Source organism: Juglans regia, chromosome 13 (assembly GCF_001411555.2).
Source record: "Juglans regia cultivar Chandler chromosome 13, Walnut 2.0, whole genome shotgun sequence".
Lineage (NCBI taxonomy): Eukaryota > Viridiplantae > Streptophyta > Magnoliopsida > Fagales > Juglandaceae > Juglans > Juglans regia.
In genome coordinates this window covers 30,501,951-30,526,070 of record NC_049913.1, presented here as the reverse complement: position 1 = coordinate 30,526,070, position 24,120 = coordinate 30,501,951, and the positions used below count along the sequence as shown (strand labels likewise).

The following is a 24,120-nucleotide window of genomic DNA, read 5'->3' as shown; positions in this document are numbered from 1 at the left end:
TCAGTGGATAAGTGGAGTGAGAGAGGGCCCAGATCAAGTGATGGATGTAGGAGGATTGGACTGAGCCGTAAAGGGGTAATTTTGCTCATCAAACTTAACATCTCTTGATATGTAAGTACGGCCTGTAGGGAGATGAAGACAAAAATAGCCTTTGTGGTCTGGGCTATAACCCATGAAAACACACAGTTGGGATCGTTGATCCATTTTATGTCGATTAAATGGTCTAAGATTAGGCCAACAAGCAACACCAAACACTCTTAAAAAAATATAACCAGGAGTTTGATTAAAGAGAGTTTGAAAGGGTGATTTGTGATTAAGAACAACAGTGGACATTCTATTAATCAGAAAGATTGATGTCTAGAAAGCCTCTAACCAATATTTGTTCGGGACTGAGGCATGTGCAAGTAGTGTGAGTCATGTTTCTACAATATGACGATGTCGTCTCTCAACAGACTCATTTTGTTCATGAGAGTAAGGACACTAGAGACGATGTGAAATTTCACATGACTTAAGCAAGGGTGAGTTTGGATCTCAAACTCATCTCAACTCATTATTACAACTTTTTCAAATCTCAATACAAAATATAATAAACAATTCAACTTTTTTAAATCCCAAAATAATAATAATATTAAAAAATAATATTCTAACAATATTTTATCATCTCAACTCAACTCAACTCAATTCACTTCAACATCCAAACACACCCTTAAGCAAGGCTAGAGAGGCCAAAATTTCTCCCCCCCTAATTTGATTGGCAAACTTAATTAGATTGTCATTTTTTCACTTCAAGCTAAATCAAATAGACTTAGTGGAAAATGACATTTTTCCACTTCAGGCTAAATCAAATGTGTCAACTACAAATGTCATGAGAGTAAGGACACATGAGACGATGTGAGATTAGCAAAGTCTGAAGTAAAGTGATTGGTAGCCGCAATGTTTGGAAACCATTGAACCAAGGGAAAACCCGAGTTAGGGAGAAATGAATAGTTTGCAGTAAAGGAAGAGGGAGGTGAAGTTTGATAAGAGTGGTCGAAGCGGTGATAACAAGAGATGGCCGAATGACCAGATTTACGACAGACTTGACATGTGGGATGAGACTCAGGACGGGTGGACAAGAAATTTTGAGGACCTCGACCAGAACCACGCTTTCGACAACCCCCACGTCCAGAAATATTTCTGCCTCTATGAAAAGTAGAGGGTGTGGGTGGTCTAATGGTAGCATGCACAACTAGAGAATGGCCCGAAAGTGAGGAACCAGGGAGATGAGAGTGAGACTGGTGAGCCAACCGGGACTCATGATTTAATAGATAACTATATATTTGATGGGAAGATAGAGAATCTGGTCGAGTGGCAATGAAGGTGACCACCGACTCATATTCAAAGCCCAAACCAGCAAGCGAAAAAGCAGAGAACTAAGATGGAGAAAGAGGATGACTAGTGGCACTCAACGAGACTGAAATATTTTTTGCTTTGTTGAAATATTCAGTTAATGATTCCGAGCCCATTTTCAGAGTAGCCAATTGAAGTTGTGTTTGGATTAGATGAGCAGAAAAGCGTGTTGCATATAGGTTATGAAGAGCATACCAGATTTTAGACGATGTGGTACACTCAAGAACCTAGGCTAAGACAATGTCTGTTAAGGAGGAGTTGAGCACCGAAATGAGCAGCTGATCTTGAGGAAGCCAATGCTGATATTTGGGGTTGGGAGCATTATTGACAGTGGGAGAGGGAGAGGAGATCGTTCCGTTGACATAGCCAAAGAGCTAATGTCTCCTGAGGAAAGGAACTATTTGAGCTTTCCATAGCAAAAAGTTGTCTATGGAGAGCTTGATAGTGATGGAATGAGTGGCAGAGTTTACAATGGAGGGGTTATGAGGAGGTGGGGTAACGGGCGCTGTGTTGAATGAAGAGGTGTCGGAGGATGCCATGATGGTTTAAACTAAAAGATGAAAGAAAAGAAAAGAAAAGAAAAAGTAAGGTGCAGGCGTGAGCCTTTTACCAAACTCTAGATACCATAAAGAATAAATAGGCAAGGCACTGGAGGTACTCGATAAAATGACTGAAAGAAGTTTTCTCTCATTTAGAATTCTTTCACTTTTCCATATCTTTTGGATACAAAACAGAGTCCATATTTATAAACTTTTTCATAACAACCAAATGCAAATGATTGATACACATTAGATTCTATTCCTAGAATATTCTCATCCTGGAGTCTTCTAGACTTTTCTGGAATTCTTCTTATCTGTGTGTAGAGCATATACACGTCATCCAGAGGGTAAGGTTCATTTTGAAGCTGTAGTTGTTGGTGCACATCATCCTTATGAGGCAGTAGATGTAACTACCTTAATATTGGGTAAGTTTCTGTCTGAGACTGCATCTGTAGGTGCACATCCTTCTTCTGGGGTGGTAGCTGTATTTGTTTTAATAAACCCAAATTACTTGCCTAAATGCATCAAGTGTTCAAACACAATATACCAATTACACAACCAACGTTGAAAGAGATTCATACTCTCTTATTTAAAATAAAGACCCAAAAAATAAGTGTTGACACACCATAAATTCATAGTGGCCAAAGTCTATGTGGGTGTTTGAGTGAGACAACTTACTATAACCATAAAATATTTAATTATTTAAATATAAATTTTTATTTTGTCCTTTTTTTTAGATACTACCAAATGAGTTTATCTCTATCCTTAAAAGTCAAATTTTATGCTAGGGCCTAGATACTTGAAAAGAGTATCTCCTTCGAACACAATTTTGCACAACCCTTGATATGTTCATTTTATTACTCATCTTTTTTCACAATGAATAGAGCAAAGATTTTTTATATAAGGACTTAAAGGATAAGATCCGTGTAAGGTGTTTGTCTTTTTTCGCATTGAAGAAATACCGATTTTTTCTATATGGATCAACTATTTATATTCGACAAGAAGAGACCTCTTAACTTTTAGTACTAGGTTCAACTAATATTAGTCAGTTTAAGGTTAGGACTCCCTCTTTGGATAGCATCAATGAGCCTTTATGGAACATATATAATAAATAATATGTGAAAAATAAGTTTATCACCGTGCACTAAAAAATAACTTTGCCAAAATGAGTCATGGGTTTTACACTCACCTTGTAGCTTATATAAAAAAAAAAAAAAAAAAAAATAGAGTTGTTCCAACTCCAAATATGAGAAGTATGAGGGTTCAAGTACTCTTGACTTGGCTAGGCAAGAAATGATCTCTTCCTTTGTTCAATTTTCATTTTTTATTTTATTTTATATGACAAACCAGAAAAATAGAAGAAAACTTAACCAAATCAAAATAAATAACGCAAAAAAAAAAAAAAGAAAAAGAAAGAAAACACCTAAACTAAATCAAACAAAAAGAGATGCAAACAAATAAAAGAGTGTGAAATGCATGTCTTAAACTAATAATATGCAAGGAATGAAAGAACATGTAAGTGGTCCTATCGCTTAATGCCACACACACGTTCATCTAAAGATTTTAGAAAAACTCTATACGAACTTTCCAATAAGGATAGTTTTTCTCATTAAAGTGTGGTGGAACATATAACGAAGACGACATGATCTACAGGAGCACAGATTACACTCGAGTGAGTGAACTACGCTCTAATGCCAATTAAAATTACCAAAGTATCCATGTATTGTAAAGTAGTGTAAATATCTATCAATTCACTCAACAAATCGGTTAGTCGTTAATTATGCAATAATTTGATAAACAATCAAATATATAAAATAAAAGAAGTGCGTAACATCAATTTTGGTTATGAAGGGAAACCCTTTAAAGAACTCTTTAAAAGTAAAATCCTACAGGGCAGCCAAACCCAAGAAAGTCAATTTTATTATTTGAAAATCAGTTACAAGTAAAGTTCAATTACAAAACTTTTGTCAATTGACACTCTTACTTGACCAGACAAATGACCCATTTGTCTTTTACCACAGTAGCAACTAGAACCTCTAACGATCTTCAAACATTGACTTTTCTTCTAGAACTCCAGTGGCTGAACTTGATCACCTCAACTCCGTGTCTGATCACCTCAACTCCGACACGGAGTATGCATGCACTAAAAAATAGAGATAAAGCACTAGAAAATTTTCTTATGAATTTTCTCATATTCAAGTATCACTTTCTGAGAGAAACTATATGAAAATTTTTTAAGGAATTTTCTCACTAAAATATGCACTTGAAAGTGCTCTATAAAATATCTAGATCTAAATCTCTACAGATCTTAACAAGTAGGATCTATTAAATAAACAATCTGCAAGAAGTTTTAGTTTTAGAAGGACTCTATTGACGGGACGAGTCTGTCGTGAAGACGTCTCCTAACGGACTGCTGACATCTGCCCTAAATGTTCTCTGCAGTAATAGATTTCAATTCAACCTCTTATCTGAATAAATGCAGATTACTTGAGACTCGATTTTCACACTTATGACTTATTTAAACAACCTCTAATACCTCCTAGATAAACTTAATATTGTTATAGATAAAGTCAATAAATAATTTACATTCATCCAAAATTACAAATTAATGATAAGATAAACTCTATCATTTATCACCTAATCCTATCCAAACTTATCAACTTAGTCACCTAGTCCTAGCCAAAGTTTTACATCTACAATTTTCAAATATGAAATGTACTATAGCAAGTCTAAATGTACTTTTTTATTATATTTCGGCACCCTTCCCATGTTCTCATTCTTCCCTCTTTCTCTCCCATGTTCTCCTTCTCCCCTCTTTCTTATATGTTATTTTGTTATATTTTGAGATTATTATATTATAGATATGAGATTTTTATGGATTGTACATATGAGATTTTACGATCTATGTACATATAAGATTATTATATTATAGATTGTTGAATTATGAAAATGAAAATGAATATGATTGTTAGAGATTATTGAAGATTATGAAAATAAAATAAAAAATAAAATAAAAAATAAAAAGTAATTAAAGAAATATAAATAATAATATTTTATTATTATAGAGAATGTGATGACTAATCTAATGTAGATCTTAAGTGTTTAAGTGATTAGTTAAAAGTTAAAAAATTACATATTTTTCAAATTTTGAAGATTGAGATGACCAATCCAATGTTAATGATTTTCGGTGTTAAGAGGGAAATTTGATGAAGAGAATCTGATTTTCGTTCCATCAATGGTAGAGGTGAGTAACAGAATTACTTGACACTTATGTAGTCTTGAGAACTGTTGAAGTTGTTTGATTATTTAACAAAGATACGCATATGTTGTATCTATTGATTTAATTATATTCCCTTATGATTTCTTTAGTTTAATAGCAACTAAATAACTCTGTAAAAAAGTGAAAAACTTTCTTTTCAGGATTCTAATGTTTTTATAAATTTTCTATAGCTAAAATTTGGGTAGAAATAGTGTTTCCTATGTGATTGTAGAAACTAAACTGATTGCCAAATCATTGAATTCATTTTCATTTTTAAAAGTACTTGCAAATCTTTTGGAAATTATTAAATACTCAATAAATTTCATAAGATAATTTTATATGTCTATATTTGTCTTAGTTTAGGTCTAAAATAAATAAAAAAAAAAAGAAATGATACTTGCAGTTATAGAATGCGCAAGTGCCATGCACTCATTTAAAAAAAAAGTAATTAAATATGATATCTATATAAAAAATTAATTTTTTAATGGTGGAATCTACTTTTTTTCAAAAGGAGTGCACGACACATACACAACTCATAACTGTATCTAACACTAATTAAAAAAATCTGAACTTATTGATTAGCAATAGAAGAGTATTTTGTGAAAAGTTTCTGGCTATAGCACCAAACAACACGGGTTGCCTATTTTTTTTTTTTAATATTTTGCAAAATATAAAAAATCAGTTTTTATTATTAATTTTTTTTTATTTTAAACAATATTTCATTAAGTTATTTTAAGAAAAAATTAAATTCTCAAGTGGAAGTCTTTGATTAAAGCTATTTTAAACAACCCATGGCACATGTTTGAACAAAATCTCCTTCTCAAAAATCATACAAGGATAGAATGAATAATTCAAAAGATGCATCATTCTCTAGTCATCATTGTTGAAGACAATGATTAGGAATTTAGAATGCTTCCAAAGCATGTTACTGTTAGTGATCCAAACTGTGGAAAAAAATGGAAGAGGCCACAGCAATTAAAGTCATCAATGTCCAGCACAAACAAGGAATCTATAAAAATGTATTGGGAATGTCAGGATTGACTGCTGATGAGGTTTGCTTTTCGGCTGCATACCCCCATATTCTAATGCCCTTTTAGTAGAGTCCAAAAGGGTGGCAAAAAGCCAAAGATCCATCTTGCTCTGCCCTTTTGCATCAGTAATCGATGGTGCATCTAGAAGTTGTCCTTTTTTTCTCCTTTTCTTTTGTTTCTTTCTTAGTTTCTTATGATGTTTATTGGTTGAGTTAGTCTATATATAGTCTCCGACAGTACATACAAGTCTATATAATTATATTTAAAAAAAAATTTTAAAATTATAATAATATTATTTTTTTACTCTGCCTTTTGCATCATTAATCAATGGTACATCTAGAAGTTGTCCTTTTTGTCTCCTTTTCTCTTGTTTCTTTCTTATGATGTTTATTGGTTGAGTTAGTCTACATATAATCTCGGACGGTACATACAAGTCTATATAATTATATTTAAAAAAAATTTTAAATTATAATAATATCATTTTCTTGCTCTGCCTTTTGCATCAGTAGTCAATGGTGCATCTAGAAGTTGTCCTTTTTTTTTTCCTTTTTTTCTCTTGTTTCTTTCTTATAGTGTTTATTGGTTGAGTTAGTCTACATATAGTCTTAGACGGTACATACAAGTCTATATAATTATATTTAAAAAAAATTAAAATTATAATAATATCTTTTTTAAAATGATATTTTTTTCCTTTTACCTATTTTTCAATAGACCTCAAATATAACATCCACAGTACATTAATCATTAAAAAAAAAAAAAAAAAATTATCTTGATTGTCTGCCACACATTCATCCTCTCACAGGAGTGTCACACTTATTAGTATTAAGAGTAGAATCTTCTAAATGTTATCGATTTTATTTACAAATAAGTCGAGCATATGAAGTTGAGTTAACCAACACACACCATTGTTTTAAGCAAAGGGAATGCCAGGAAATATTCTGTATTCCATAACCTCTTATCTATTACCTCTGGAGAGGTTTCAATTAAACTGAAAGAAAAAATGGATATGATGAGAACATCATTAATTTAAAAAGTATGAACAGCCTCATATAAACCGAAAACATATTAGAAATTTTACATCCATTTAAAACCTTAAAAAAAGAGAGAATAGTTCTTAAAACCTAAAAAATGAAGGTAAACTATATAGTTTTAATAGACAACTGGGCAGCCATCAACCACAACCCCTTTTGCAGTTGGGCAAGAAGCTAAGGGGCAACCTTCCACATTGTTTCCCCACCAGTCAATTTCCCTTGATCCCATGGTAACAAACAGCAACACTGTCATGAAAGCAGTTCCAGCATCAAGACCACCAGAAAGGACATAATTATAGCGCTTCCACCATTCTGGCCTGTACCTAAAGACTACAAATCCGGAGAGAAACCCAACAATGATCCAACTTGTGTAGTTTACGGCACTAGCTGGTGGCATCATTGACGTAGCACCCAATAGGACAGGCATGTGAATCAAGCGAATCCAGCTTTGTTTTGGGAATGCCTTGTGTGCAAGCCAGACTAGGAAAGGTGCAATGGCTCCACCCAGAAAGAACCAGTTGACATTCCCGTATTCGCCAAGGTTTCCAAAGATTCTACGAGGTCCAACAAGCCCCCAGATGACAGATGCATCGAAGAAGACACGGTCCATTGGGCAAGTCCAGGGGCTGTCTTTTGGCAGCATAGATGTATCACAGAGGTGGGGGATGCTTTCCATCAGCCACCATGCAGTTCCCGTGTATACAATTACTGCTACTAAAGTTCCTACCACCTGCACTAACACCAATTTTAGTTTCTGTGTCGTAGTGCCATAATGTGTTTCTCTATACGAATTTGAGATAGAAAATTGACCTGTGCCAAGAACATCGATCTTGGTGGAATCTTCATGTAATGGCCAAGTTTAAAGTCTGCCAGAAAGGTCAGAGCTTGAGTCATGCTGATGTATCCATACACCTTGAAGCACATGTTAGCAACGGGACGCTCAGGGTACATGTACCCAATAATGTATTCTGTTATAATATTCAACCCTGGCATCTGATTCACCAGTAAGAGATGCGCAAAAGTGTTAAATCTCAGCATAACTTCATTTAACAATAATGCAAAAGCAATAGCAGTGAGTAAAGAAAAAATAAAAAAAAATTTGATCATTTTTTGTTTTAATTTTTGATTGGTAAAAAGGCTAAAATTATAGTTGGACATTTATTTACCTGGTTTGTGGTGGCAGCAATGATTCCAATTGGGAGAGTGAAGAAAATGGCAATGCCACAAGCTAGCAGCACACCCCACCAAGGCAATTGAAGTGACTCATTGTAATGCATGCAAGCATACATTATAAGAGCGATGTTCAACACAAGGATGACAAGAAACCACCACGTAGGAACTGATTTGTACTTCTTCATAAGCCTGGTATGTATATCTTCCTTTTTACTCCCTCCAAAGGCACTTTTACTTTGCTCCCATAAATCACTGCATGCGGCAGGTGCAAGTGAATTTAGCTTCTAAAAAATTCTTTCAATAGCATGTATTGTTAAACAGTGCCATGTTACACCAAATATATTGAAAATTTAAAAATCAATGGGGAAGAAAAGTGATATTCATTTGTCAGAAATGAGTGAGTGCTTCAATCATCAGAATATTCAAAGGAGAGAGATCCAGTGCTTAATTCCCATCGGAGAGAACTTTTCAGTCAATTGTTAACTTAATTATTATCTCCACCGAGAAAAACCAGGCTAAGGAGACAAAGCAAGAAACCTAGATGGGCTCTTAATTGTAAGGAATTAAAAAGAATATATATGCATGTATACACACAAACACACATTCATATTGGTATAAATTTCATAGGCAAAAAAGAGAAAAAAAAAGAACAGATAGTCATTGATAAAAACATTTATGTCAGCCATCTTTGCATTATCTATAATATTAGCAATTATTTGACAAGGAGTGGAAAGCTTTAAGGCAATGTTCAACAGTAACTACCTTCCACTGAATAGCAGAACATGCACAATAGTAGCAGTAAGTGTGGCAAACCCAACGCCATAAGTCATAGCAAAGAATGTACTCAGATGTACAGGCCCCATCTGTCCATAAGTAGCACGATCAAGATGAAATCTGGAGTTAATGATGCTCAAAATGTTGTATTCCGAACCGTTTGATGTGAAAAGGTTGTTGGAATATATTGGAAAGGTCTTGGCATTGTAGAAGTCGAACCAGTAAGAAATGGGTGTCATCACATACATTACAAGTATGAACCCAACAGCAGTGTTGGCAGTGGCAAACCATGGACTAGCTAATGGACTCCCAAGGTAAGAGGAAATTGTACTCCAATCAATCCCAAAGGAACCTATACCAAGGCCTTCTAAGCCAGAACCCAGTTGTTGGACAAGAACAGACTTCGGAGCAATCCAGCAGACCCAAGACATTGATGTTAACATGAGAAAAAGATAGCCAGGTAAGACATAATATGCAAAGCTACAAATCAAGACCAGTAGGAAGAATTGGGTACGTGTAGTGCAGCCTTTAGGCCTTCTTTCCTTCTCATGTAGGGCCCTGCAGTGGTGACATGATTTCAATCAGGAGACTGAAAAGTTTATGAGTATACCAATCATTGATTATTGAATATTCAAAAGGCACAATTACCTGAATAATGCAACCTGAACCAGGTTAGAAGGCCACCACATTGTCGCCGGCTCAACCAGATATTTTCTGAAAAGTCCAGCCCATCCAAACCCTAACACCTACAGTTCAAACAAGCAAACCACATCAATAGAGAAGAGATTATTTAAAGTGCTCGGCTGCTAACATCTATATACCTGCAGGACAATAATCATTAAGAAAACTGCGAGTTGGATAAGTTATATATTGCAAGTTGGATAAGTTATATATTGTTCAAATCAGGATTCAAAGATTCAAATTAACATTTAGATAATGATCGTCAAAATTATATAGTTTTGACTTTTACGTTAGTCATCTGCAAAGAGGCAGGGGGAGTCAAATAGAAATTAAGATTATGGAACGATACTACATCTTAAAGTCATAGTAACAAAAGTATTCATTTCAAAGGATCCCTTGTCGGTCTCAACTTTTTTATCAAATTTACTAGCCTAGATCAGCAGTGGCTAAAGTCTCCATAGTGATTTCCGAGATTCTTTTCTTTATAATTTCAAGATAATAATGGAGGGACGAACTCTTAGTGCATCCTTATAGCAGAACATCACTGCCAATTGTCCGATTCATTATTTGAACTTTTCTCTGATTTAATCGAGGTATTTCACATATTAACTCTGAATTCTCAAACCATACAAGTGCTGGAATTCCCTTTTCCTATATGTCATGAACTCTAATGCCCCAGAAAGCAGAAAACATTGCCAATACTAATATATTCCATAATCTGGCAAGTATTCATCAAATAGTCTAACAAGCCTCCATCTAGCTCTTTCAAGAGTGAACAAAAAACCAAACAAAATTGAAAGAAGAAATATAGGAAGAGAACCTGAGTCGTGAGCATAATAAGAAAGGCCGGAAGAAATGGGAGGCTCCTCTTATAATAGAGCTTAACGGCAGACAAAATATGAGCTGCATAAACCGATCCAGCACCCGAGTTCGCAAAAATAGTGATCAAAACGTGTTCCTTGATGTTGAAGGGCCCCGGATTCAAAGTGAACTCCAACCTCGTACCCTCAAAGAAGGGACGCTTTGGCAACACCCTCGCCATAAAGTGCCCAATGGGTATCACCGCAATCTGGGCAGATATTGAACTGACCGACAATGGCTGTTTCCTGTACCAAAAGAACTGGTTCACAAAGGACAGTATGACACACGCAGCAACACCCAGAACCCACATCCTGAATGTGACCGCCGGTATGGTCGGATCGTCGGTTTTGGGCACCGTTAGATCGACCTGTTTAATAGGACATTCCTCGTCGAACTCCGAGGTATCCTTTCCCTCAACGGGCATTACCTCACCCATGATTATTGTATTGCAAAAACTGGTGTTCCTTCTCTCAAGTACTCTGAAACACAATAAACAGAAAACCGAACAATTGCGAGACAATGTTACGAAGAATGAAGAAAGATACCAATGGAGAATTACCACGAAGGATGTACATATGCAAATTATATATGGATATACATTAAGCGAGAGAGAGATGGGAATTTGTTTAGAACTAGGAATCCTAACAGACACAAACACCGGAAAGGCCAACTACCCAGGAAAGAACGAAACTAGTATAGTAGGAAGTGAACTAGGATTCCAACTTGTACTCGGATATTCAAAAATTAATTATTAGAAATATATTCCAAGAATATCGAGGAGGAAAGTGGTAGGAAGGAGAGAAGGTCATCAATGCTGAGAACAAGGATTCCATGATAATGAACTTTGAAAAGTGCTTGTGGTTTTTGAATAATTAAAGAGGCACTTTGGCGATAGAATCCTTCCCAGATCAATCACTTTCCCAGTAGTCCTTGTTTGTTAATATGTAGGACAGTGGGAGAGGTCTTCCAAAAGTGGTTCAAATCCAACACAAGTTTGAAGAAAGAGCCGAAGAAATTAAAACAGAGATAAGATCTTTAGGTTGTGTTTGGATGTTGAAGTGAGTTGAGTTGAGATAATAAAATATTGTTAGAATATTATTTTTTAATATTATTATTATTTTGAGATTTGAAAAAATTGAATTATTTATTATATTTTATGTTAGAATTTGAAAAAGTTGTAATGATGAGTTGAGAGAATTTTTGAAACCAAACGAAGCCTAGTCTAGTTTATTTTAACAACTTATCACAACTATTCATTTCAATTCATATCATCTTATTTCATTTAATCATTATAATTTTTTTAAATAAAAATTATATTTATAATCTTCAAATAAAAACTACATATACAAACCCTTCATTAAATAAAAAAAAAATACTATTTTGAGAAAAATATTATTATAATTTTAAAAAATTTTAACGACAAAATTGACTACACTTACATATGCAGTCTTCAAATAAACATTGTACATATAACATGACTCTTCTCAAATTCTCACATAATAAAATAAATAATTTAATTTTTTTAAATTTTAAAATAAAAATAATATTACTAAAATATATTCTAATAATTTTTTATTTAATTTTAATATTATTTCATTTTATCTCATTCACAAAAACAAACAATGCTAAAGATCTTTATCTTTGTTTAAATTTCTTGGTTCACATGATGTAGTTCCACTTACCACCAAAAAGGCCACTTCCAATAAAAACAAAAAATCAGGGATATGTTTGGTCCCATTGCCTTGAACACTATATTGTCCATCCCATCCTTTCATGGCAGTATAGAGTCGTACAACTGTTCACCACGATTAATAAATAATAATAATATACATTAACTTGTATATTATGAGAAAAAAGTTGCCGTAATTCAGGCTTAGTTTGTTTTTAAAAATCATCTTATTTTATTTAATTATTTTAATTTTTTTAATTTTTAATATAAAATAAAATAAATAATTCAATTTTTTTAAATTTTAAAATAAAAATAATATTAAAAAATATATTTAATAATATTTTATTTTATTTTTTAATTTTAATCTCGTCTTATCTCTATAAAGAAACAAATCGTTAAGGCTCTCACCACTCTCTACGCTTGAGAAATTAAATGCAAAAGTTTGACAATCTACATCATACTGCATCCCGCAATAAATGAACCCAAAAAGTTTGAATCTATTGTCATTCTTTAAGCATAGGCTCCAATTTTCTCTCAATGTGCATGTGAATTTTAATGTAGTGTACCCCACTAAAATGTATATTTAATGATTTATCTTTTTATTCTAGAATTACATTATATAACGTGAAGGATTTCTGTTTTAAATATATTTTTTTCACAAAAAAGTCATCTCTCTCATCTTCATTGCAACGATAGTTATAATTGTGAAAGTATAAATATCGTATAATTATTTTAAAAAAATAAATAATTATGAAATTCATATGAAAAAAAAAATTAATTTTTTAATAATAGATGTCACATTTTTTTAAAATGATTATATAGCACTTACATACTCTATAACTATATGTAACATTACTTTTAAAGAGATTCATTTGTTGTTCTTGGATGTTTGGAGCAATGCTTTTTGAAATATGCAGTCTCGTACTCCTTTTTATAAAAATTACTATTAAAAAAATAATTCTTACATATAAATTTTTAATTTATTATTTTTTTATAAAAGAATACACGAAGACTATATATTCCAAACTACAAATATGTTTGGGGTGTAGCAAGAAGTATGTTAAATATACGTTGACACATCACGTAATTTTTTCGATCCAAACCAAGAAGGTGGGTGCAGCCCATGATCTAGGGCTGAGCAAAAATCCGACAATCCGACTCCGAATCTGACTCCGCTCCGACTCCGACTTGTCGGAGTTGAAGTCGGAGTTTTTTTCCTCTTGAAAGTCGGAGTCGGAGTCGGAGTCGGAGTCGGAGTCGGAGTCATTGATGAACCGACTCCGGCTCCGCTCCGATCCGACTCCGACCCTCCACCTCCGCCTCCGACGTGACCCTCCGACTCCGCCTCCGCCTCCACCTCCGATTTTATACATATATTATAAAAATATGTGTTTTTCTATATATTAATTATTTAAATTTTTTACAACTATATCTTATATAATTAGTTAAACTCAATAATATACTAGTTAAATAATATATTTATACTATAATATATAGACTAAATTTACTAATAATAGTTTAGTATATGACTATATGTAAATATCATACTACTAAAAATTTACAATATTACTACCATGTTGTTCTAAATTACTAATGTATAAATATAATAGCATGTAATACTAATGTATATATAATATACTATAAACACTAAGATGCATAATAACATCAACATGTAATATTGTAATACATATACTAATGGATAAACACTAATCTATAAATTTATAATAACATATAATACTAATGTATAATAACTAAAGTATTATTCATATAAATTTTATATAACAATCTCTTGTATTAATTATATTTTTTGACCTAATAAATTCTCAACATATTCATTTTGATAAATATATTAGTAATTCTAATATACATTAGTATAATAATTAGATTTATGGCCTAATACTAATACTATTAGTAAACCACTTTAAGCCTATATATAAATTACTATATAAAGCACTATAGTATTAATTACTAATACTATATTACTATGTGATACTATTAACTATAGTGATATATTAGTATTAGACATTAGTATACTAATACTATCAGTGATATAGCTAGTGTAATATAATAATATTTATACTAATACTATTATATAGTTATACTAAATTAAAATCACTATAGCAAATATTAATATATAGTTATGCTAATCACTATAACTAATACTAATACTAATATAGACTATAGTTATAACTTATAGTATTATAACTTATACTAATATATTATATAGTTATACTAAATCACTATAACTAATACTAATATAGTTATACTAATCACTATAATTATATATAGTATTAATATCACACTATAATATATAGTATTAATATCACTATTAGTATAATACTATAATATATAGTATTAATAATAACTAATACTATTATATAGTTATACTAAATTAAAATCACTATAGCAAATATTAATATATAGTTATGCTAATCACTATAACTAATACTAATACTAATATAGACTATAGTTATAACTTATAGTATTATAACTTATACTAATATATTATATAGTTATACTAAATCACTATAACTAATACTAATATAGTTATACTAATCACTATAATTATATATAGTATTAATATCACTATTAGTATAATACTATAATATATAGTATTAATAATAACTAATACTAATATAATTATTAGTATAACTAATATTTATATATATTAATATATATATCAAGTATAAGAGATTAGAGATTTTATATATATATATATCAAGTATATTAGTTTATTATTAATATTTCGGTGCTTTTTTTTTAATATTCATATATAATAATATATATCATATATTTTTTTTTATAAATTTTCATATATATATAATATATAAAATAGATTTATATTAGTTAGTATACTACTATACAATACGGCGTCGTTTCTATTGCAATAGGACTTTCTTTTTAATTTTTGAATGCATGTTAGTATGTTACTTGTTTTATTTAGTTGTATTTTTTGTTATAATCAAAAGTTTAATTAATTTAGATTGTAATGTTGAGAAAATTGAAATTTAAAAGCTCACAATTTTTTTTTAAAAAAAAAATGGGTCAAATATGAAGTTAAAAAAGATAAAAAAAAATAATAAAAAAATCCGACTCCGCTCCGACAAGTTGGAGTCGGAGTCGGAGCGGATTTTATATGTTTCGGAGTCGGAGTCGGAGTCGGAGTCGGAGGTTGGGCCCTCCGACTCCGAAAGTGTCGGTGCTCAGCCCTACCATGATCGAGGGATCCGCAGCCAATCGATCATTCTATCCAAACAACCCCTTGGATTCCGCTTCTGCATCTGCAGCAGCACGTAGTCTCGGACCCCATCCTCAATACCCGCAACTCAGGCTTCGTTTGCTTATTGGGTTGAATTTAATTTAATTTTAAATTAAATCTAATATTTAAATATTCAACTCTTAAATTATTTAATTTATTTAATTTTAAAACTTTCTTATATATAAGATCTATAATTTTTTTTTAACTTAAAATATCTTTATATATGAGAGTCATAATCTTTTTCAATTTCTCGTAAAAAATACTAAACTTATCTTAACATTTTAACATACTTTAAATTCAGTTTAGATGAGTCTCACATAATTCTCTTTACTACTCAATTTATTACTATTCATAACAAACTCAATTCAGCATCCTAACCTAACCTTAATCTGTTTTGATTCAGTTTGTTGAAAAAAAATAAAAGCTTATTAAAAATAATCATTTCCTTTTACTACTTTGCACTCAACCTTCTGACTCTCTCCCCTCTATAGGATTAACATTAGATTTATTATTTTTATTTTTAAAATTTAATAAAAAATACATATTTTTCATTAATTCAAAACTTTTGTATTTATAACTTCACATTGAATTAACCATTAAATTTATCAAAATAATAATATAATATTATTTTTTAATAATAATATTTTTAATTTATTTTTTTCATATTTTACAATTATATTAACTATATATTAATTAATAATTTAATTTGATACTTAAATTATTATTTCTCAACTTAAATATATTGTGGCTCAAAATTAGGAAATAATAATTTAAATAAATAAAATAATAGTTATAGAGTGTAAATAGTGAGTCTTCAAATTTAAAGATAAATTAAAATACATTGTAACTCAAAGTTTCGAATTTTGATGTTTGATAAATTCAATACAGTAATTTTAAATATAAATTCATTAAATTTTAAAAATTGAACTCATTTAATGATTCCTATACCAATGCTAAGGACTACTAATTTTTATGAACTGACTTCGCTTATTCCATTATTCATTGCCAAGTACGCCTCTTCTTGCTTTAATTGTCAACTATCCCTTCAAACCATTTCACCAATTCATTCCATTTATTTCATATTTTGAGAAATGTTATAATCATATAGACATTTATAAAAATAAGAGAAATGATAATTACAGTTGTGAGTATGCAAGCGCCTCGCAAGCGTTTTAAAAAAAGTGAATAAATACGAGACTCACATAAAAAGAAAATTAATTTTTTAATAGTGAACCTCACTTTTTTTCAAAGTGACTGCACGATACTTACGCAGTCAATAACTATATGTAACATTACTCTAAAAATAAACTCACACATTAATATGTTAAATTGTAAATCTATTTTTATTATAACATTACCAAAACGTTGAAAAGAAAACAAAAGAAAATCGAATAATATATTAAAATAATATGTTTGGGCAATGTTACAATAAAGTTACTTTTATTTTAATACTTCCAAATTAATATATTTAATTGAAAGGAAAATGATAGAAAACTGAATAGAAAATGCAAGAAAGTTGATTAAATTAAAGGTTAGTCGAACCTCCACAAGATAAGAGAAGAAATAGACTTTTTTATTAAGTTTTTCCATGCCCTCATTACAAATTTTATTTAAATTTCAGTTCTTATAATTACAGACAATTTCGCGTACTGATTGCGCACCGAAAGTGAGATGGCAGGGACATTTTATAAAGAAAAACACTACTCTGCCGCCCCAATTGTACTACTCGGTTTGACAGCTCGGTGATTTTTTTTTTACTTAATGATGAAGGAATTTTAAATGTATTAGTGAATTTTTTTATTTTTTTAAAATATTAAAATATATTAAAAAAATAAAAAATAAAAATGAAGAAAAAATAAAAATATAAAAAGTGAAGTGCGGTCAAACTGAGCGGACTACTTTGGGCGGCAGAGTAGCCCGACTCTTTTATAAATGACCAATAACCCCTGCACTTTTCCCAATTTGAGATTAAGCCCTTTGTTTTTTAGGATTAACACCCTATGACAAGTTTATAATTAACTCAATCCGTCACAAGTTGAGTTTATTCTACTTAACGAAAGATACATGTCACTCTCGAGAGTGGCTGAGTTGAATTTTCTTTTCTTACTTAAAAATAATAATTATTTTAAATCAAAAACACAAAAAGATAAAAAAAAAAAAAATCATTAAAAAAATGTTGAACGGAGGGGAGGGACTCTCCCCCACCAACCACCCGCCAGCCAAACCAACTTGGTCTAGCGACAACTATAAGTTAGAAAAGGGCCACCAAGTGGTGGCTGTGACGGAAACAGAACTTAGAAGTCTACTGCAAAGTGGAGCAGCCGCAGTAGAGTAGGACACAAAGTGAGTTGAAGTTGTGTTTCATTCTAGGAAGAGTTATTATTTAATTAGAGTAAGAAGAGTTATTATGATTGTCAATTATTTTATCACTTTAAACTAGTTCATATCAGTTAGGATTGTTATTCTGATTAGAATAGGAGTATGATTGTTATTTTTATTAGAATGGGAGTAGGTTTTTGTATATGGTTAGGAGTGGATGGCTGTAAATATATGGGTCTGTAGTTTATTTGGAATTATTAGAAAGAATATAAAACTTGTGATTTGTTCCAGCCCTAAGTGGATCTCAATTTATCCTTTTCATCGTTGTAAGATCCTGGTTCCATCAATGGTATCAGAGCATGGCTACGACTAAGGAACGTCTTGAAAGCTTTGAATACAATCTGCATGAGGTACGATAAGGGGCCAAAGACACCAATTTACGGCTTCAAGCAATGGAAGAAAGTTTGAAGGCAATCAAGGAGTCTTTGGAGGCATCACAGGAGCAACCCTTCCATCGGCCAGACAAAGACTTTTCAAAGCAGGAAGAAGTGGGCTCACACTCACGGATTCTGCACCAAGGAGAATGAGAATACCAACAATTCCATCCACGACAGTTTACAATGGACTTTCTGCATTACTCTGGCGGTGATCCAATGACATGGGTAAACCGAGCGATATAGTTTTTTGAGTTTCAAGGCATTGTTGAGGATCATAAGGTGCGATTAGTCTCCTTCCACTTAGAAGGTGAGGTGAATTTATTGTGGCAATGGGTTCAACGAGTCTACAAGGAGGACAAAAAGCTCATCCCCTGAGATGACTTTGTGCGGGAGATATTTGCGCGGTTTGGACTAACCGAATACGAGAACTTTGATGAAGCACTATCTCGGATTCATCAAACTAGGTCTCTCTGAGATTATCAGCGTGAGTTTGAATGACTAGCAACCAGAGTGGTTGGTTGGCCTCAAAAGGCACTAAAAGCACATTTTTGGGAGGATTTAAGGACAAAATCATTGCGGACGTCCGGATGTTCAAGCCAAAAAAATGCATGAGACCATTAAATTGGTAGGAATGAGGGACGATTGGTTAAGTAAGTAAAGGAAAAGTACACATCTATAAGAAGTCGAACACCAGTTCCAGCAACAGAGGCCCTTTAAGCGGTCACTACGCATCTACGACAAGTAATAACAACAATCTAGAGTTCAAAAGATTAAGCTGGGAGGAGATGCAGAAGAAGCAAGAGAAAGGGCAATGTTTCAATTGCGATGAAAGGTTTACACTGGGACATAAGTGTTAGACACCTCAAGTCTTCCTTCTCGAAATAGTGGAAGATGCAAAGTGGCAAGAAATGGAACAGTTAAAATGAAAGTTTCCATGGTTGCACTTTGGGGACAAGGTTGTTGTGGAAGAGGACATGAATGATGGAAACAGAACTTAGAAGTCTACTACGAAGTGGAGAAGTCACAGTGGAATAGGACACGAAGTGGGTTGAAATTGTATTTTATTCTAGGATTGTCAGTTGATGAAAACTGTCAGTTGTTTTATTGTTTTAAACTAGTTTATGTTAGTAAGGATTGTTATCCTAATTAGAATAGGAGTAGGGTTGGCCTTTTTAGAGAAAAACACAGAGTCAGTCGGGTGTTTAGCTCTCTTTTACACCAACCAATAAGATCTCAACAAATATGAGATTTATGTGATTTATGATGTATACTAGTGCACTAAATCAACCTTCTTTCATTTCTCTCCCCTCTCCCCCTTCTCCTTTCTTCTCTTTCCCCTTTTCCCTTTCTCTCGTCTCTACCCACGCCCCCTCCTAGAAAGAACCCTTCTAGTAAGTTTATTTTAGCCTTTTAGGGTTTGATTTATTCATGGTGATGCAGTTTGTGGGTTCGATATAGTAGATCAAACTCATTTTTTTGGGTTTGATTTCTGAAATTTTTTGTGGGTTCAAGACAATAGATCAACCTCGATTTTGTGGGTTCAATTTCTACAATTTTTTGCGGGTTCAAGACAGTAGATCGACCTCGATTTTGTGTGTTCGATTTCTACAATTTTTTAGTGTTCGGTTTAATTCATGGTGATGCAAGTTCTCTTTCTTGAGTTCACTAGTCTCATGATACTTTTCCTAGAAAGTTTACCTCTTTCTTGAATGCATATTTGTCACCTTGAAAAAAAGAATTTTTTCGAAGAGAATGTCGGGGAGTAATTTTGTTATTTGGTTGTTTATTTTGCAATGGCAGACTCTCTTTTGCAATGACATTTTGATCAAGAGTAGACTCTTTATTGCAATGGCATATTGATTAGGGGATGATTCATTAGAGATGTCATTGTTTGTTTAATGGATAAGCCATTATGCAGGTCAAGGACATAATAGTCTAAAGATTTTGAAATTGTTGAGGGGGCAACAATTGGAGGAGAGGGAGGGGGGTTTCGAATGAGAGATTATTTGCTTTAGAGAGAGAGTATGTATTTTAGAGAGTAAGAGAGAGGAGTAGGCGACGGGGGTCGAGAGAGAGAGGGGGGAGATCACAGGAAAAAAAAATTTTGAGAATCATCTGCATGCCTACGTGACAACTACTCATTGGCAGGTGTAAAAGGGGAGGGACTACACACCCGACCGGTTGAGAGCTTCTCCCTTTTTTTTATTAGAATAAGAGTAGGTTTCTGCATATGGTTAGGAGTGCATGGCTACAAATACAAGGGTTTGTAGTTTATTTGGAATTATCAAAAAGAACATAAAACTTGTGGCTTGTTCCGGCCTTAAGTGGATCACAATTTATCACGTTTTATCAGGCCACCACCTGGACCACCACGGGATGGGTGGAGGGGAGCCTCTAACGTTATTTTTTAATATTTGTTTTGTATTTTTTAAATTTAAAATTATTGAAATTGATGTTTTATTTTTATTTGAAGTTTTTAAGTAAGAAAAAAAACTTCTACCACGTGACAACTCTATAGAGTAGTGGCGGAACCAACAAGTTTTGAAGGGGGCTAACTTTTCTATTGTGTGATTGATTTTATGTACAATAAAAAGAGATTAAAATAATCATAAAAACATAACTATATATAGAATTAGCTCTCGATAATTTGCTACGTACACAAAATAAAATTCTAAAAACACAATTTAAAATATGTTTTGGATTTCTGACCAGCATGTTCCATGGAATAATATTTATCCATTATTATATTAGTAATTAAATATTTAGAATTTATTTTTTTCATAGAAATTATCAAGTGATTTTTTAGAATGTCATCTTTCATTCTAGTATATAAGTTAGCTTATTAAATTCCATGTAAAATCTAGATATTTTCATATTGCACTAAACATATAATGCTATAATTGAGACCTTACATAAATTTCTTCTTGCTCAATAAAGTTTAGAGGATAATACCTATCAACTATTTTGTTATGGATAATAATAGGCTTACTATCTCCTACTACCCTTTTATTACTATATAGTGTATTTAAATTTTTATTTTTTATTATTTTATTTTAATTATTTTTTTAACATCTTTAATCATTAAGAAAAAAAATTAAAAAATATATAAGTGCACTAATAACTAATAGTCAATTTCTTAACAATTAAGTAAAATAATCTAAAAAAACTAAAAAAAAAATAAAAAGAATTGGAAAATGGTGGTATGAGGGTAGTAAGCATATCATTATCTTTCTCTTCTTTCCTTTTTTTTAAAAAATTTTTTTATACTGATCATCAACCTTAAATGTTTTTTCGTGTATTTTCACTTTGGATTTCGTATTTAAGAAGCTCAATATTGTATAACAAAAAGTTTTAGGATTCATATTAATAAATTTATTATTTCTCCTAAACTTAATTTTAATTTAGTTTTGGTGAGGCCATATCCTTAAAAATTGATAATATATGGAAATTATATAAAACCTTCAGACTATATGAAAAAAATAAATAGAGAGATATTTTTAGATATATTGAAATTTTAGAAAATTTTAAAGAGTATATGGAGATTATAAATTTTTTGGGGGGATATTTTTATATTTATAGAATTATGAATAAAATCTGAGAGGGTGTTTTTGAATTTTCAAAAAATCTAATGTATGGCATTTCTATATTGAGCAGTGCTAGCACAAGACCGGTCGAGAAGAACAAAAAAGTTTTTCTATTTTTTCTGACTTTTTTTTTCATTCATTTTTTTTTTTTTGGATATTTTTTAAAAATATTTATAATATTATTAAAAAATATTTCTTTAATCACTGAATAAAAAAAAATTACTGAAGATATGCTCGGACCCATTATCAGAGGGATTCCAAGCATTTCTATTCTATATTTTCATAATGTGGATCCATTACTGCTAGAGAGTGACACGCGTCTTCCATTAAGTAGGATGGACGGAATATATGACGAAGGAGGTTAAACTTGTGATAGCACAAAATGTTAATATTAAGATAAATGAGAAAATATATTTATAATCGTGAATAATGCAATCGTCGTGTAATTATTTAAAAAAAAATAAAATATGAAATTTATATGAAAAAAATTAATTTTTTAATAGTGAATTTCACTATTTTTCAAAACGATTACGCGACGATTACATATTCCATGGTTGTATGTAGAATTGCTCAAAAGAAATTGTTGTCTCCTACCCTATTTGTGTAAAAAAAAAAAAAACTCAATAAAAAAAGCTGTAAAAAAAATTATCTTATATCTATTACTTATATAATTCTTGAAATCTTTCCTTTGCTTGTTATTGAGATATCTAATGCTTTGTTTTGATGTTAAGAGTATTTCAGATCATTAATAAATAATAATTAATAGTTTATAAATAATAATAAATTATTTGTAAATAGTAATGAAGTATTTATAAGAATAATTGTATTCCCAAACAAACCTTGATTTTCTTAAATTCTTTTACAATTTTATTAGTTTCTTAATTTTTTTTTTTTTATTCTCTTAATTACAACACCAACTTCTCCACTTCACCCGTTAAGAACATTCACTTGCCTATCTCTTATATACACTTCCCTTACCTTTTTTTTTTTTTTTTTTTTTAAATCACTTCCCGTACTATTTAAATGCTCATTTGTTGCATAAAAAACCCTTTTGATTTTCAATTCTAAAAAACGTTTCATAATTTTCATGTCGAAAAGACCTCAACTGTAGTTACCATAAAAAAATAATGATTTCTTTTTCTTTTTCTTTTCCTATAATAAATTCAGGGACTTCTTTCTCGCTTATAGTGCGTACCTAAGACCAGTGCTACATAATTTTTAGAGTGGAGGAGTTCATTTTGGTCTAGCCTAAACTAGGGGCCCAAGACCCATCATCCATAAAGGATAGTTATTCAAATAAGTCGTGTAGTTTAATGCAGACCCTAACCGCCTAGATTATTAGAGAGTGATAAACCTCATGTTACCAATATGGATAACGTAATAATTAGATAACTTCGATACATCAAGAATAAGCTTTATAATGATTAAATATTGTGCAAAGTTAATTATTTTATAGTACTCATCCAATATTCTCAATACCTATATATAGGAGCAACAGGTAACCTTCGAATCACTTGATTGTACATTCTTGAATTATTATCTCTCACTTATTGTTAATTTAAGTATCGGATGTGTCATAGGCATATCGTGCCACCCACTTAAAAATTTGTAGGTTAATGATCACGACCAGTGGTGGGACACGTCTTTTACACATAGCATAAGCTTTATTTTCATGAAATAAGATAATAAAACTCATCCTACTTTTAATAAGTAATAATTAGTGCTACAAAGCAACATAATTATTTATCATTATTGTTGCGTCTAAACTTTGACTCAAAATAATGAACCAAAAATTTAGAGCAGTTTTACTTGCAAGTATACAGGTGTTGTAGTATCGAACATGGTCGAATCCATAGAGATTGACTTACATGATATAGAGAATAAAATTAAAAAATGAAAACAGAATATTAAAAGGAACATGCAATCAAATAGAGGGGGGAATCACTTAGATGAGGATTTTTAAAGTAACAAAATATAACTGAAATGATAAAATAAATCAATATGGAGAATGACTAAGGTTTTGAGGATGCGTCTAATAATTTAGAATATTGTTTCCAATCAATTTAGCTTAGTTAAACTAGAATAATGATTCTGTCTAACTGGAAAATTTAACA

At 31.5% G+C, this 24,120-nt stretch overlaps 1 protein-coding gene across 1 annotated transcript; it reads right to left on the bottom strand.

The window, feature by feature from the left end:
• Positions 1 to 7,207: 7,207 nt before the first annotated feature.
• LOC108989594 (oligopeptide transporter 6-like) lies at positions 7,208 to 11,637 on the bottom strand. Its single transcript, XM_018963256.2, has 6 exons — positions 10,698 to 11,637; positions 9,845 to 9,942; positions 9,185 to 9,754; positions 8,416 to 8,674; positions 8,060 to 8,242; positions 7,208 to 7,979 (listed from the first exon to the last, which is right to left on the bottom strand). Exons 1-6 carry the CDS (start codon positions 11,172 to 11,174, stop codon positions 7,368 to 7,370), a joined length of 2,199 nt encoding a protein of 732 aa, XP_018818801.1. The 5' UTR covers positions 11,175 to 11,637; the 3' UTR covers positions 7,208 to 7,367.
• Between the last annotated feature and the right edge of the window lie 12,483 nt (positions 11,638 to 24,120).